General features: G+C 36.2%; 1 protein-coding gene across 3 annotated transcripts in view; it reads right to left on the bottom strand.

Moving 5' to 3' along the window:
- The window catches only part of ADGRL4 (adhesion G protein-coupled receptor L4), a 73,416-nt gene that overhangs the window by 22,486 nt on the left and 33,320 nt on the right, over nucleotides 1-17,610 (bottom strand). For 2 of the 3 annotated variants that reach the window (XM_041483134.1, XM_041483135.1), the window contains 7 exons: nucleotides 13,088-13,240; nucleotides 6,923-7,078; nucleotides 6,334-6,404; nucleotides 4,528-4,695; nucleotides 4,255-4,438; nucleotides 1,883-1,999; nucleotides 586-779 (listed from right to left, as the gene is read on the bottom strand). In XM_041483134.1, coding sequence (XP_041339068.1) covers nucleotides 586-779; nucleotides 1,883-1,999; nucleotides 4,255-4,438; nucleotides 4,528-4,695; nucleotides 6,334-6,404; nucleotides 6,923-7,078; nucleotides 13,088-13,240 — 1,043 coding nt within the window. The remainder of the gene's footprint in view (nucleotides 1-585; nucleotides 780-1,882; nucleotides 2,000-4,254; nucleotides 4,439-4,527; nucleotides 4,696-6,333; nucleotides 6,405-6,922; nucleotides 7,079-13,087; nucleotides 13,241-17,610) is intronic. The other variant, XM_041483136.1, reaches the window with a different exon arrangement.

Genomic DNA, 17,610 nt, shown 5'->3' with positions numbered 1-17,610 from the left:
TTTCTGATGATTCTTTATGCCATGTAAGGTGATTTTTCACATATGATTCAATCCAGCAAAAATCTGTATTTGCTGGAAGTAAACCTCTCAGTTTTAAATAAATCAGTTCAGGTTTCAGAAATAACAAAGCTCCAAAACTATAGGTTCTACTATTATCCCCTAATTCCAGGTTACCTTTTTTGCATTAACCTTGAAGCATTACTTCCCTTTTTTTTAAAGTATACATGCTTAACTGTCTGATAAACTTTCAGAAAGAAAACTCACCTAAATACAGAACAATCAAGACCCTGCAATAGTCTCTGGTTCAGACATCTACATTTTATCCATACTACAACCCAGCAAAGATGGCATTATTGCCCTTGCTTTAGTCCCATAGCAATTTTCCTCTGTACCATATTTAGTATATTGCACTTAGGATGTCACATTTGAGACTAATCTTGTTAGAGTAATAAATTGCAACTTCACATCAGCAAACAACAGAATTATGTCTTAGTTCATCATATGCTGCAGGTATGCTTACATCACATAAAATGATTAGCTAATGTTTTGTTTTACTTGAAGCTGATAATACAAAAACCCCCTTACCTTGGCATACTTTAAGGTAAATGTTATTTTCTCGAGCTCATAGAGTGTGGGTGGATTTGAGCTAATTGCAACAGCTATAACTGCTGAGCTTACTGTCTGTCTCTGCTCAGAGTGGTCTTTGGAGGAGAGGTTTTTAGGCAAGGAAAGCAGAGAACCGATGTTGCTGTACCGCAGAAAGACAACTGCTACAGTGCCTATCAATCAAACAGACCATGGTTAGGGGTTTGTGGGTTTTTATGGAAGAACAAAATTGAAGGCATTAAGGAAACAATAAACAATAGACATTATTGCTGCTATTGCATAAAATATGCAAAACAGATGGAGTCTTTGTGGAATACTTATAAAAATGTTTTAGAGACAATGAAATATAGCTTTATTTAAAACAATGTAGCTGGCATTAGAAATAAAAATATGTGTTTGCACTGGCAATACTAATTAGATATAAGCATATGGATTTTTCCTAGAATAATGTATGCTTGCTGCTGTTCTGCAACTGGTTACACATGTGGTGTCAACCCTTATAAACTGAAATGCCTCTGACCTGAAGTAAATACTGGACTTTTCTGAAGTACCTGGCTTGTTTTGACTTCCATTATATTGGACCCAGGATGGGAAAAAGAAAAAGTATTTTTAGGGATGCAATGCTGATCTTAAAAATGTAGAGACTTTCTCCCTGGTACCACAATAAACCACATTTTTAGGTACTGATATGAGTCGAGATACAGATTAGATGGAAGATGAAGATTTAAAAATCTTTACCATGTTTATTACGCTATGTGGTATAAGTCCAGAGCTGTTTAAACACATGTATTTATATTTAGTGATATGTATTTATATAGTGACAACAGTAGTTGTAAGCCCTTTCTGTATCACTCTGAGGTATAAGCCAGATCTGGGTCCTGCTGTTTTGGCACTAAAGATTACATGTTCTTGCCCCAGTGAGGTACTCTCTGAACAGAAAAATACACCTAATTTTGAAGGAGAAGTAGCACAGAGAGTTGAAGGGGCTGGTCCAAAGTCATACAGCAGATCTATGGCTGAGAAAAGGATAAAGCTCAGGTCTGTAGTACCAATGCCCAGTGTGAAAACTCATTGGACACACTGTGCCACTGGATAAGTTAGAAATATCAGTCTTGAGACAATAAAGGAGAAAGGATGCTAAAAGTACCTTGTCTTCTATGTAGTTAGCAGTGGGGAAGTTCAGCCTTGGTAAACTGCACATTTGGCTGTTTTCTAGTGGGTAAAATCTATCTAAGGTGTTTATTAACCCACCTACTCTCCCACCTTTGTTTCTTACCATTTGGATGAGGTTCCATTCTCTTCTTAGGAGAGATCTTTATGTAATCTCCCCCTGTGTACACATGAGGGTGGATATGTTTCATGTGGTGTGAATCAAAAGCAAAAACCTTGAGTGCTGTAAAAGAAGAAAAATACTGTACAAATCACGGCTCCATTATGGCCTGCCATAATTTAGAGTTGGGTTAGTAAGTGTGCTACTGGATTGCATAATTACTGTGAATTTTAAAACTCTATCATTGTGCAAAATATTTCAAGAAAAATGTCATTAATATAACATGTTTGTTTAAGCATCTATGTTTTTTTTTGTTTTCATGCATACATTTTGCTCTCATACTTTTTACTCTTTCCATGAAAAATATAGTCTCTTATTTACCTTGCCTTAAATTAGGTACTGGAAAAAACAATGTAGGTTACTTTAGGAAGAGCTATTGCTTTATTAAAAATGTATTTCTGAAAGGGGCTACAAATCACAATTATAAAAAGGAAAGCATAAAATTCTCCACTGAATAATAACATTTGATAAAAGCCAACTTTTGAAAAGTATATATTTTATAGTTATCTATCCATGCTAGCAAATACACATTGCACCATGAACTAATGATGTGTCTTGTCAAAAAGCAAACAAACAAGCATCACCCCTTAGGACAAAAACTACATTAGAGACTATTGAGCTCTTTGCTTGCTTCATTACAGTGCTGAGTTTCAATCACCCAGGATGTGAAAAAAAAAAGAAGTCAATTGGGCTTTTTTTGAAAAAACAAAAAAAACCAAAGCGAAACAAAATAAAACAAAACAAATCTAAAACTTGACTGACGGAGGAATATCACTAAGCTAGACCATCTGCATTGCTTATAGCACAGCACACAAAAATAATATGAGCTATTCAACAGACCAGCTGTCAGAAAATGTTTGTAAGGGCATAAGAAATTGTTTTCTTTGGCTGGAGTTTTGAAAAGCTCATAGTTCAAGAGCTTGCACCAAAAAAAGCAGTGGAGAGAGAAGGGTGATGTTGTAGGTCTTATCCTAAAATAGTCACGTCTGGCACATATGAGACCTGTGAAAAATTTATTAATGCTGAAAAACAGTAACAAAAAAATTTAGTGTTTGGGTCCATTTTGGAAATGAGCTAATTCAGTTTACCATTTTAGAATAAAACCAAAGAATCTAACCATCAACCTTTCAACACAGGAATTCCTCTCCATTCTATTTATCAGCTTTTTCTGTCACCTTGGTGACCGATACCTACAGTTCCACTGGAGGCTGCACCCGAATTCTCTCTTCCTGACATTCACGGCCTCAGCTCGGTGGCCACAGAGCCTCTGCTTTCAAGCAAGGGAGGTGTGGGGAGGGGGCACGGGGACTTTACAGCCAGCCCCTGGTACTGCTCTGCACCTGCTGCAGACCCAGATGTGCTCTGCAATGAGCCTGATTCCACAGAGTCTATTCGAGGAACAAATCCCTCCCTTCTTTTTCATCACTCTAATTTATTTTTGGAAAGGTGAGGGAAGGACAGGTGGTTTGACCTGCCTTGAGAGCACAGCAGGAATCTTACTCATCAAGTCATCATATAAAACAGCAAGCTGGTGAGAGACACTGAAGAGCTGTATTAAATCTAAAATAAGAAATCAGATCGCATACAGTTTGGGGACATTCAGAAAAATAAAGATGAAAGAGTGGCCATTGACAAAGGAATCAGCCATGCTTTATCAGGATTTCCAAAAGTGGCTGTTGTCAGCCTTACTCTGCTCTCAGTAGAAGGAATGGTAAAACTATTGTTACCACAGCAAAATCAGCAGGTATTGGTGGGAAGACACCAGCACACAGGGAGAAGGTAGGTGAACAACATGGTGTAGTTGGGACTAACCAATTCTCCTCCTGGGGTATTCCTCTTAAAATGAGAAATTCTTCTTGAGATAAAGCCACTCAAGATTAAACTCACTAGGTACAGTCCTTATTACAAGTTCATTTATAAGAACTACACTGAACCAAAAAGAGTAAAAAAAATCTGTAGAAAGCAAGTCCAAATTTTGTTCCACTGGTGTTTTTTATACAGATAAGATGTATAGGATAATTTTGTGCTTATAAAATGAATCTAGACCATGTGAGTATGGCCATAATGAGAGATTTAAAGAGAATATGAAAATGAGTACCTACAGACTCTCAATTTATTTTTTTGCTCTGGACTCAAAGGTTTAGTCTTTGAAAATTATGATACCTCCACTGAAAGTCAGGTGTTAGTTACAAAAATCAAACAAATTAACACCTGTGTCTTTCACATAACACCACTTCTAATCTTCATAATTGTGCTGAAAAACTCCTCAGTTTAATCCACATCTAAAGTATACCTTAGAATAATTTTCTTTATCTTACCTATGTCACTTGCATTAGCATCCAGCTGGGCTGTCTTTTTGAAGCTCTGTGACATGAGAAGTGTCGCCTGCTCTGCAGTGTGCAGCAGCTTAGTCAGGCTCCGCCTTTGGTTATCCACAGGCAGAGCTTCCCAGACTGTAATTTTGTCTTTTTGTAAAAAATTGTTCACAGTGTTGACCAAAACCTGTAAGTAAAAGCATGTGTTTGAGAAGAGTCACACGCTATCTTTGGATTAAGGACAAACCCCACAACTCCAAGGCTTGATCCACTCACGTTAATGGTGGTGTTGTGGAGGGCTTCATTGTCAGAGTCACTCATGGTGTTCCACGATGAATAGGACAGTGCTTCAACATATGAAATCACTTCTACAGGCAACAGTGGTCCCAAAGTATTTTTATTAATTTCTTGCAGCTTCTCCAGAGGTGTTTTTAAATGACTAATCTGAAAAATGCCAGAATTCATATCTTAATGAAACCATTAAAGCCATATTTCTGCATGTGAAAATGAACCCAATAGACTGATTTCTGTTAATTAACATACTGGTTTATAAGGCACTTGTGCATAAACCCTACCCAATCAACAGGTTGACTATAAATTATTGAAATTACACATGTCTAGTATAACCTTCACAAGCAACCATGATTAAAAAAATGGTGTGCTATCATTACACATTTTTTTCCCTACAGCAGCTAAGATGATCTGAAGTGAACTAGTAAATGTTCTGCAAAAATAGTTAAATATCAATGAAATGGTTTTTCTGTATTAATCTATTGACTTTTCTTTTAAAATTTAACTGAAGAGGTGGGAGCATATGAGAAGTATTTGTATTTTTTTTAGTTGTTTTTTGTCAAATGCAAATTATAAAGCATGTAGTTGAGTGAACTGTACTGTCTGTTTCTCCTTCAGTGCTTCAGCTTATAAACTGCTAAATGCACTTATATAAAACAGCTAGTTTAAAATATAGGCAGGAGAGTGTGAGATGAAGATTAACCTTCCACATTTCAGTCTCATGGCTGAATAAGAGAAGAATTCTTACTTCACAATACTGGAATTTAATTAATAAAACACTCAACATCTGATTTGGTATGATCTCTACTCTGCTGTTGAACAGCTTTTATGGGGCTTGATTTTCCTTGAGAACTAGAAAACTGGCTAAAAATCTGACATTTATTTACATGAAATAATTTTCAGTTTGAGTATATATTTTAAAAAATCTCACTCTAAGATTCCGCTGTAACATTTATCATGCCTTTGTACCTAACTGTGATAAGCAGGTATTTTATCTGATATGATACATTGCAGGTAACATAAAAAGTATGCTAACACTACCTATATGTAAAACTAGGTTAATAAAATTCTTTAAATTAATATATTTTTGAATCCAGTAACTGAATCAAATTGCTTAACATCAAATGGAAACATATACAATTGATTTTATTTATGCTTATGCTATATGTATCCTTTTAAATTAAACAATACTGTAGCTGAAGAATAATCGCTAGTGCATTCATTAATATAATTTTAATTGGCTTCTGGAATCTCTGTTTCTGGGCAAAAAAATATTTTCTGGTGAAAAATACTCTGGCCACAAATATTTGTTTCTAGAAATCCTGTATCACTTTACACACTGGCCTTTGAGGAGTAAATAAATCATCATACCAAGATGCTATGGCTCCCTTTTCTATTTAGTCACTTGTTGACATTACTTTAGTAAGCTATCTTGCCTTCCTTCTGAACAAGCAAATAATTGCACATCAGTAAATGCAGCAGTGTGTAACTCCAGAAATTACAGAAACAGCTGAGTTATTACCACACTTCTGAATTTTTCATGCATCCTGATTCACTTTGCTGGAAAGAGAACATGCAGATTCCCAGCAAGTTATTATCATGAGTAGAACATACAATCCAGTTCAAATAACTTGAAATTATTAAAAAGCCTTCTGTCAACATCCTTAAGTTCAATTGTATGCTTCAAGCCTTTGTTAAAAACTGTTTAAGAACTATTATAATTGAAATAGCAGTTTCAAACAGAAACAATTAAAAGATTTGAAAATTAATCTACAAACCAGTGCTACTTACTCTGGCTAAAGTTCTATTAATATGTTCAGCTATACAGTCTTTGAATAACTCACACTTGGCCTTTGGGTTTTCTGTAAAAATAAAAAGGGAAACTAATTATACATTGCAGTTCAATCAATATTCAATACATACTAATTGCAAAAGCTCTTGTCTAGGTCATTCCCCAAACCACCAGCATTATGAATTTATGCTCATAAACCACAGCATTCCATTCTCCAACTGCAATTACAGAGACTTTATCTTCGCCAAAATTATGGCATTGGGTTGGAATGAGCTGCTTTATTCAGGTAGAGGATTTGGTCCCTTTTATGGGACTTTCACAGATGGAGCAGAGAGAGCCCAAATTTACAGAGAGCAGTACAGATCTGACAACTATGAGGAGGCAACCATTATTTTAGATGGATCTCATCACACTGTTTAGCAAAAATACATTTACAAAATTTTTCTATTCTCAGGAATTATAGATGCCACAGCCTTGCCTCTTTTTCATGTCTTGCTGATTAATCTAACTGAAGATAAATAGGCACTGGTGGGTTTCTCAGAAGATGTATCTCTATAATAACACATAAACCTTTATAATATCATGTACCTTGGCAGGAAGTGCCATCATTTGGCTTAAACTGCAATTTTCCTGTGGATGGTTGATAACCTTCCTTACAGGAGCAGTTAAACCCTCCATCCACGTTTTCACATTTTGCATGATCTCCACAGGCAACACTTCCTTCATTGCTGCACTCATCTACATCTGCAAATATTGTGAGAAATTGAATTTTTATTAAGTATTTACAGAATAGCACCTTGCTGCTTTGTTGATAATAGCCCCGCACACTACAAGCAGTTTCACAATAAAATTTCATGTAATAAAAAAAGCAAAAACTAAACCTACAATCTCAATGGCAAAACCCCTGCCAATTATAATACTTAAGGATTAGAAGAATAAATCATAATTGATCGTATTTTTATACCACCACTTTTATTGCTATATAATACTACACTGCTCATGTTTTAAAACTGTATTATTTCTATCATAACAAAATGGTTGGCATGATGCAAATCATCTGAAATCCATTTTTCAGAGATTAGACTAAATAGATTTTCTCAGCTCAGTAAGAAAAAGAAAAAAACCCTGCAGACTTCTCTTTTAAGATGCAGCTTTAAAAAGACACTGCAAAAGCTCACTCTGACCATCTTGCTAATCTAAGAATTAAAGCTGTGCCCTTTAAAGTGCTTGGCATATACTTTCTTTTTTTTTTTTTTTTTTTTTTTAATCCACATTTAAATTACATTTGCCTAAAATGTCTTTTGTGCTTCTAAATAAATGGTCATCAGGTAGACAAGTTCAGTAACCGGGTGGGGCATAGTCCAAGAGTAAAACCAATGAATTCCAGTAAGGGAATCCATGAATTGATTAGTTTAGGAAAGCTGGGTACTAAATCCCTGGCTGGAGTACTGATTATTTTGCATTATTTGTCTGGCTAAGGATAAAGATCAAATAACTCAATGGAGAAAGCAAATTGGGAGCTATACCAAATAATTCTGGAGAATGAAGTAATGGACTGTGAAGTGCTGTGCTGGAAAGGAGAGAAACATGAAGAGCTTTGGGACAGGTATATGTGAAAAATGAAGTGGTACATGAGTGGGTCTAAAGCAACAGCCTGAGAACTGAACTGAAGGAAAGGAAAGACAGTGCAGGGAATGGAGGAGAGAGGAGGGCAGCTGCACTCAAGAACTGGTATGATGCTTAGTTTTGGAAAGAAATTGGTGAAAAATGGAGAAGTGGTTAATTGTTAAGTAGAAGAGAAGAGCTATCTGAATTGATAGGCAGCCTCTGCTCAGCCAGAATAAGAATAGACAAGCTGAAAGCAGAGATGGGGTGGCTGGATAAATACACTATTAGCATATAGGAACTAGTTTCACACTCTGCTTTTGGTACAAGAATCTTGGTGGTTTTCAAAAAGGAGCACAAAAAGGAGCAACAATACATGTGAAATAAGGTTATTAATGAAAAATGAAAATATATACTGCATGCATATGGATATAGAGAGGGAAAACAAAAAAAAAATACATGAAGGATACTTGAGGGCCATCTGTCTATTTGGACAGAGGTCTTCCTAGGATTTAAGGCTGAAGTCCTACCTCACTTTCATATATCTCTTTTTCTCAATGAGCCAATGCTCTGATTTGAACCTGATATGCTGTGTTTTAAGCCAGAAGCTGCCATGGAAAAGCCATTCAGAGTCCTGCACAGACAGGAAGGAGATGTGGGGCTGGAGGTGCATTTGCCCTCCCCAGCACAGCCACCACCGCTCTGGAGGGAGAGCCACCAAGAAAGCTATGTGTTTAAATGGCTTGGTGCCAGCATGGAAGTTTAAAGCAGGAGGTTAAATTATCATTTTCTGCATTAGAGCAATAGTTTATTTCTATATTTAATGTCCCAAACTGCTAATGTTTCTCTTTAAGAAGCTGAGTTTTGCATTAACCGCATTTGTATGGTTTCTGTGACCTCAGTATTCATAGTTATGGAGCTAACCACATTATACATGAACCAGTCTGGCAAAAGGGAAGGAAAATAGCATGATATAGTGCTACACACAGGATACCTCATAATTAAATGCTGTCATTTAAAGACATAAGGCTAAAGTTCTTACTCTTGGCATTTAAATAACCTCTCACATCAGTAAATTATAAAGCTCTGCTTGAAACAAGTGAGTGTCTGTCAGTGCCTTGTTGTGTGACTCCATAAGACAGAGAGACTTTGAATGAAGTGGCAGGGGTGAAAATCATGACAAAGCCAGTTTGTCTAACTAGAAAGCACCATCACCCTCAAACCAAAGATTTCTTTGGCCTTGTCAGCTACATGGAGGGCATGTACATCTAAACAAGCCAATCATCATGTAATGCAGTGCTAAAACACCAGCAATTGACAACAATCTTTGCCAAAACTTACAATAAAAAAAGTAATATTTGAATGCTTTTGAGAATACTAAGGATCAGGTTTCCATATGATTTATTGATACAAATGTTTCAAAACTGTCATGACGTTTCTTTTTATAAACTTTTAGATCAGTAAATAATTGATTTGTTATTGGGCAATCATGCAAATTCTTTTTGTAATTATATAAGATATAAAGTGTAATGGTGATTTTAATGAGAAGAGAGGATTATTGAAAACAAAATCAGAAATTCAGGTATTTGGCACATCTCTGGCAACAGGACTGCCATTTAAAGTCTGATAGAGACGCCCCATTGAGTATATGCAAATAGACTTTCTGCAGTTGAGTTGTCCATATGGAATGGGTCTGTATCATGCTTATGTAATTTACTGTTTTCAGAAGAAAAAACAACTCCTGGATGACAAAATTAAAAGGCAATATGCCTGAACTTGTAAGGTACTAATCAGCTTTGTATCCCTTTTAAATCAATGAGATTGTCAGGAGCAGCCAACAGTTTGTGACAGTTGCAAGAATGCAGCTTTTAAGTTCCTTTGCAGCTAGTGTGCACAGCTTTGAAATGCTGTGCACAGTAGCTGCAGGCTTTTGTTTCTTTATATTTTGTAGCTATTCCTTTTTAACCAAATATGCAATTTTTGGACCACACATGAACAACAGCTTGTCAGTGCTTTCAGCAATCCAATTTTAGTGGAGCTTTGGGGTGAGAATCCCAAACTCTCCTCCTTCATGTACTGTGGGAGCAGGAGCGGGCTGCCAAGGCTGTGCGAGCAGTCTTCACAGACAGCATTCCTGAGCAAAGGTTGAAGAACAGCAGCTTTTTAAACAGAAGAGCATTTGCCACAGGTCTGTGAAAAGCCCTGGTCTTTCAGTAAATATTCAAAACAAATCCTGGAGCTGAACTTTGAAGCTTTTATAATAGCTGCAATCAGAAAAATAATATCACCAACGCCACTTAGGCTAGTGTGAAAATGGATTTATAACCTTTTATTTTACTTCTTTGCTTTGTCACTCCTCATCTATTGCAGCAGGCAAGGAAATTCCAATTAAATTAAAAGTACGGAGAACAGTTATTATGTTCAGTCTTGCCAATTACAGGATTGTACCTACATCGCTTTGATTCTTCACCAGCCAGTCAAGACAGCTTGATGTCTACATTATACCTTCTGCTTATTAGTAGCTTGCAAGTGATTGAAAAGTCCAATTGCAAAGGGCTAGATGTTCCCTCCCCGTGTCTCCACGCTGTGGAAGGCAGCAGCACACACAAAGTAGAAATGTAAAAGGCTATGAATGGCAAAGGTAAAAGAAAAGTTAGCAACGTGGCCCAATGCCAGATTCCATCCCCTGTACAGCTCCCTTGTCACAGCAAAGGATGAGATGGAGAATGGGTGCCTTCCCAGTGCTCTCAGAAATACCTGAAGGGGGCTAATAGCATGTCCTCAGAAAAAGCAGAATGGCGTGGATGTCACTTTCATTCCACAGATGGCCATTTTCATGTTTTACTCTGTTGACTGGGGTGAAAAAAGTAGGTTTCTATTGCACTTTTTTATCTGCAGCTGAACATTCAATAAATTGTGAAGTCTAAGGAAAAGTATGGCTTTTGCACAAATCAAAAAATAGATTTTAATAGCTCACTTTCAGGACAGAAGAAAAACATCTTCAGAAATGAAAAACATTTCATTTGAATGAAATGAAAAACATCTTCAGAACATCTCTGCATTCTTATTTTTCTGTTCTTAATTTCCTTTATCGTTTTCTTCTCCTCTCTCTCCCTTCTTACTCTTCAGTTCCTCCTCTATCTGCATCTTTGTCATCTCTTCAGCAATTCTGCCTGATAACACGGGTGAAATACTTTTGACCCTCAACTCAAAACTCAGCATTCAGATTAAGGGTGAACCAACATTTCCCAAAGCCATTTTCCCAAGATTTCTTTTGATCTACTACCTTGGGGAACATTATAATTTTTTACTTGGGAGCTTATTGTGGTTTCCAAAGAGGGAACACACAGGTATGTGCATGGACTTTGAAAGTGACTGCACACACATGGTTCTGTGCCACAATTGCACTACTGGTTTGAGGGCATAAACAAATAGGGTTCGTAATGGCATACACTCCAAAATTCCAACACTAGTTTTAAAGTACTGCCATGTACATATATACATATATTCATATATTAAAAAGAAGATTTAAGACTTTGCAGAATCTAAAAATATATTGTGGGGCCCCATAAACTTGTGTAGGATGGATACCTGGTAGCTCTGTTTTGTGATTTGTACTAAATAGCTTGTACTCTATTTAAAATGAAATGTTGATATTTGCTTCAGCTGTCACCCTGAATACACAAATATCAGCTACTTGTGTGCAAGTCATGTCTGCTACCTGTAGCAGCAGAACCACTGGGTACAGAATATCCTATTATGGTTTCCCTGATGGATAAGGAAAAAAATTAATTGTGGATCAAAAGGTTGTGTTTAGGACTCACATGTTGGCAAAGTAATTGGCACACTTGTTTAATGAAAAAAGGTGCCCACAGGTAATTTTTTATTTCAGTGTGTGTTTTGAAAGCTCTTGGCTCCTCCATGTGGATATTCAAAAAGAAGGAGTACTCTAGTAGAGGATAAAAAAAAAGATCAGTCTGCCCAGTAAAGAGGGGAAAAAAGCAGAAATTACCAAGCTAAGGGTAAGAAGTTAAAGCGACACAAAATCAGTCAGAGAAATAACTTTGAAGACAAACTTCCGAAGCTGAAGAAATATCATAATGTAAAAATCAAAACCTGGAGCAGAAATGGTGAGAATATTTACAGCTCAATGTGCTAACTGTCTCCATCCCAGCTAATTTAAGAATGATTCATAGCAGCTGGATAAAGCAGAGCACTTTTAGATGGATGTGAGCAATGGGCAAGAAATGTTGATTAGATCGCTTTCTGGCTTAATATGCAACCACTCTGCTGATATTAAGAGCAGTGAGAGGAGAGGTTGTCAGCACTCACAAGCTCACAGGAGACATACCTAGAATGAGACACAGTCAGCATAAAGGTGTAAAGGGCAATAGATTTATTTCTTATTTTCCCATTCCCTGAGGACTTTTGCAACATACAGAGAAAATTACCAGGAGTTTGAAAAAGAGAAATAGTTGCAGTTCTTTCATTCAGAGGAAATCCTAAAGGATTGCAGGGTTGTTCAGAAATAACATTTTTCCAGAGAACTTTTCCTCCCCTGTAATCTTGAACATGTTCCATTCAACTGCTAGAGAACCAGAGGCTAATGAATGGTACAGGATGTAAGATAACCACTGATCTTGCTTGTTGTTTTTGATTAGACTTGAAAAATTACCAAAAGTATCCTAACCAAGTTCCCAAACAAAAGATATTTGAAGTATACTAGTTCAAACTCATAGAGAATTTTATTGATCCAGAACTGATTGCAGAATATTTTGGCACCTTTTCTCCTGAGAATGTGACCACCTTGTTCAGAGATCAGTGAAACAGTGGCATAAATGGGTAATTTGGTGATTTCTTTGTTGCCTAAACTATATTGTGTAAATCTGTGACATGTGGATTTAAATAAGCAAGCAGAGCCAAGATGCACATGTCATTGAAAGCAATGGCAAATGCTCTGTTGTCAGGGAGAAGTGTGGGCCTGACCTGGAATATTAAGCAAGCCTGTTCCAGTCCAAAATGTGGGAATTTTATACCCAAACTCAAACTTCACAAATATGAAAGCATTTTGCTAGATTTCTATAATTAAGAGAAGCAATAAGAGAAGAATGACAGTGTAAAGCTCTCTGGCACACAGTAATAACTTACCCACACAGGAGGTTCCATCATTAGGAACAAAAATTTGTTGACCATTGCTGGGTTTGAAACCAGACATACACGTGCAGTAATAACTTCCCTCTGTGTTTGTGCAATTGGCATGCTCTCCACAAGGCTGAGTAGCATTTTCACACTCATTATCATCTGCAAGACAAATTATGGAAAAATATATTTACATTTGATGATTGAAGAAAGCAGTATTGTATAAGCTTAAATTGGCTCTGGCATTTCACTTGCATAAGTCTTGAATGCTGAGCTGGCAGTCTTGGTATTTGTCTATACAGTTTTCCCATTACTAAGGATGTAATCAGGTGTTCAGCAGCACTCATCTGCCCTCATCCTGTGTGAATCAACAAGTGAGAGATCAGTGGGATGCTGAAATAAATGGTTTAATTGGATATACACTTGGAATAAGGGATTGAGACAAGTGCTTGTTCTGCCGTGGTTGGAATTGATAACATTGTTTTCCTATCCAAAAATCTACAGGTAGAAGCTCACTCTGAGGATGTGCCTGGGAATTCTGAATTATAAAAAACATAGGTCAAAAGGATATGAAGAAATCACCCCCTTCATTCTCTGACATCAAAGCTAAACCACTATAGCTAAATGCACATTTTAATGGCCTGTTTTAAAAGACCTTTTATGGTATTTCTCAGCATTACTGGAAAACAGACTTAAAAATTCATCTACTGCCTGGCCTGAGTCTTCAAGTATATTGTTTTTTCTTAGTTATCCCAAAGGTCTTAACAAAGAGATGAGCAAGATTCATGTCTTGAGCCTTACCTCTTATCAATTGCTCTGCAAGTCACAATTTTTGTACCTGAAAATTCACATGAACAATTTTACAGGGCTAATCCCAGGCCTCCAATGACACAATGAAAAGGAGTGATAGACACAAGTTTGAGACTGTCATCTGCAGAGCCTCAGCACGCGCTGTCATTATGAGCATGGGGATCCAGCAATCTTAATCAAAGGTCAAACAAAACCATAAATTCATCCTTTGAACTGCATAGGTGATTTCCTGCAACGATTCAATAAAACCATTTCCTCTCCAAAATCTTCCAAGGTTTCTGTTGTCTATTAAATAATTTTCAGACCAAACTTAAAAAAAAAATTCAAAAGCTTTCATATCCAGGCACACTTTTTATCAAACTGAGAGAAACACTCACAATACTGATAAATCAATCTTTCCAATAGTCCATTTTTTTGAAGTACCCCAAAACTATGCAACAAAAATCAATAAAAGTCTCCCAAAGAAGGTGGCACTCCTGAGTGGAATTTTCTATTTTCTACATCATGAGAAAGGAAAAGAGTTAAAGACATCCTGAAATGTACTGGGATTTTGTTCCTGCTCTCAAGCAGAAGGTACTCATAACATGATGAATGACAGGAAAGAATTCTAACAGGGAGAGAAATAACAATTTATTGCAGAAGAGAAATGATTTAGGAGGATGACAGGGAGAAGAAATATGATTTCAGAAAAGACATCCAAGGATGAGCTTTAGAAAGGTGCTCCTGCTTCCTGATGGTCAGTGTTCTCATAAGCTGCTTACAGAGATAGGATGCAGATAAGGAAAGTGGCATGCAAGCTGGGGCAGTGACAAGATTAAAGTATAACAAGAGCCACAAAGCCTTGCAGGAATACATTTCTGGAATAAAACTTAGTCACAACCCCCAGCATATCTCAAACAGGGCATTTTTTGATATTTGAAGTCTGACAAGATTTTGAATGTGACTCAGTTGACTCAGACATGCAAATATCAATTCAGAGCTGCAGTTTTCCTCAGGGGAATTTGGGTCAACAGTATCAAATGGATTATGCTCATTAAAACTAAAATGCAATGTAATTTAATGAGGAATCCAAGTATAAAAGCACTGTGCCAACACACATCAACAATATTTATGCCACAGCCTTGGTATTCATGAGAATACAGCAGAGGATGTGTATCATTTGGATCTTAAAGAATGCCAAAATAAAACCTAATTAGCATAAGTGGAATTACAATAGGGAGGAAAAAGTGTGATGTTGATCCCAACTCAAAAAAACCCCATGAGAATGTGAAAAAATCTGGTTTGTCACGTAGCATTGCAGAGATCAGGTCCCAGAAAACTTTGCAAACCTTAATTACAGGGTCCACATCTAATGTATTTTGTGTGTGTCTGACTCCTTTGCAACCCAAATTTGCCTAGCATTTAGTGACAACAAAAAAGAGTGGACTACCCTATTATAGTTAGTTGTAAAATTAATTTGTTCTTGGGAAAATATTACAGATTCTAGAAAAGAATATGTGTTGACTTTGGAAAGCTCATGGGATTGTAGTCTTGGAAAATGAGAAGTAGAAGGTCACTGATGGTGGCAGAACTTGATTTGTAGTAGAGGAATAACAGAGCTGAGGAGTCTAAAGGGTACATGCAAGAACATTTATTTTGGATGTTTTTTCTAGGACTTCAACTGTAGGCCTTGATATCCAGCAATATTGCCTTTTTTAGGTGGTCCAAAGGATTTATAACCAATATTAAAATGACTCATAGAATGACTCTCTAGAACTATACCTAAATAACTTCACTGGATTATTGGGGTTTTTCCTCAATATTTATGATGTCTGCAAGGGGTTTAATGATGACTGCATGGCCTTGGTAAGCTTTCTTATTGAGAGATCTTTCAGATCATTACAGGACCATTTTGAACATTGAAGAACAGCAGTAACTTATATTACAAACACAAGAATGAATATTTTAAAGAGTTAAATTCACATGGAGCTTTCATTTCACTATTCCCATGGCCTAAAGTAATAGTGAGCAGACTGTGCAGGGGGATAATTTACTGGACCACATCCTGCTTGCATTGAAATTAATGACGTAAAAGTTACTGATGTAAGTAGGCTATGGAAAACTACCAGGTTAATGAGGAAGGCAAGAGAAGAAGTTTGAAGAAAACAGAAAGGATTTTCATATACAGTCTATCTCAACATTTCTTTTTACACAAAATATTCTACAAGATAAAAAATGATGGCAAAAATATTATTAAGTTCTCTGTGTAAACAACCTGAATTTTTTATTCAGACAGCACTCCAATGAGGAGCCCAAGGGCTTAAAGTAATATTCCAAATTTTACATGATTTATAATGTCGTTGGATTTGTGATATAAAGGATGACAGGAGAAAAACAATGGGATTTATAGGTGAAAAAATGTTTTTCTAACAAAATTTTCTGCCTACACAGAAAGGATACTTTAAGTGACAGAACTCATATAGTCCACCTGCTTTGTTGCTGCCTAATTTAATTACAGCATGTGCATTTAATGCTGCACAGCTACTCATTGAACACTGCAGGCAGTACTTCGGGAATACACATTGCTTTAAAGATTTTTTTGTCTCCAGTAAATTGTGAAAAATTTGGAGACTTTAGAGGCACAACAACCTAAATTACAAGGTTAATTATCATGGCCAAATGGTAATGTTACATTCAAGTCTGTTTGATGTACAAGGCATTTCCTGAATAGCTGCACTGTCTTGAGAAATGGCAGTGGGGGCATGGAGTTGGTTTTTGGGATTCTAGGCTTGGCTGGTTTTTCTGGGTTGCTTTCCATTTTTGGCCAGTTATTTTTTTACATGGCAGTTCTATGATTTGGATTGCTCTAAAATCTCCTCATTCCTAACTGAAATGTAAGGAAGGTTATAAATAATTTGCAAGAGAATTTGTGTTGAGTAACTCAAAGATATGTGGGAGATATAAGAATGTGTACCTGAATACTGGTAGGATGTTTACATGGTAGACTTGTATAATAAAATCCATTTTCAATTTTTACCTTAAAATTACAGCTAGCATGTATTTCACTGTACATAAATGTCATAGTTTGACAGAATCAACTACTGTTATAGTAATCAATGCAATGTAATCATACGTCTACTAGTCTCTTGAGAATGTATTATATATCTTTAAAAACAAAAAAAAAGGGAAAAAAATGAAAAACTGATATATCCACTCTAGACCTCCATTTTGATTTGAGCTAGTAATTCTGTAACCAAACACTTCTGCTCATTAATATGAGTATATTTTTGTACAGAGAGCATGAAATTCTTTTAGAAACTTTAAAATATACCAGAAAAAAAAAGAAGAATGATTTGTAGATTTTAGGGTTGTGATGCACTTGGAAGCCAGAGAAATCTGGTTTTAGGAGGAGAAAAGATTTTAGGAGGAGAAAAATGAACCTGGAATATTTCCTTTGCTGTATTCTATGTCCCTTTTAAAGTGCAGGATTTACCATGTCATGCATGGTAAATATATGGTATTTTAATAATGTGTTGATTATGACATTATGCATATGGTTATGAAATTATAACCTACAATTGGAAAACAGCTACAAAAGTACATAATTTGCTTTTTTTTTTTTTTTTTTTTTTTTTTTGTGAAAAGCATTGGTAAATTCTTTGAGTTATCAGTTTTGGATAGAAGATTTTTGTAATATCACTTGCATATTTACATGACAAGTATGAGGACAAATTTTGGTAGTA

Source organism: Pyrgilauda ruficollis, unplaced genomic scaffold (genome assembly GCF_017590135.1).
Source record: "Pyrgilauda ruficollis isolate IOZ18807 unplaced genomic scaffold, ASM1759013v1 scaffold6, whole genome shotgun sequence".
Taxonomy (NCBI): Eukaryota; Metazoa; Chordata; class Aves; order Passeriformes; family Passeridae; genus Pyrgilauda; species Pyrgilauda ruficollis.
The sequence above is the reverse complement of the archived record's forward strand: the minus strand, read 5'-3'. Positions and strand labels throughout refer to the sequence as shown.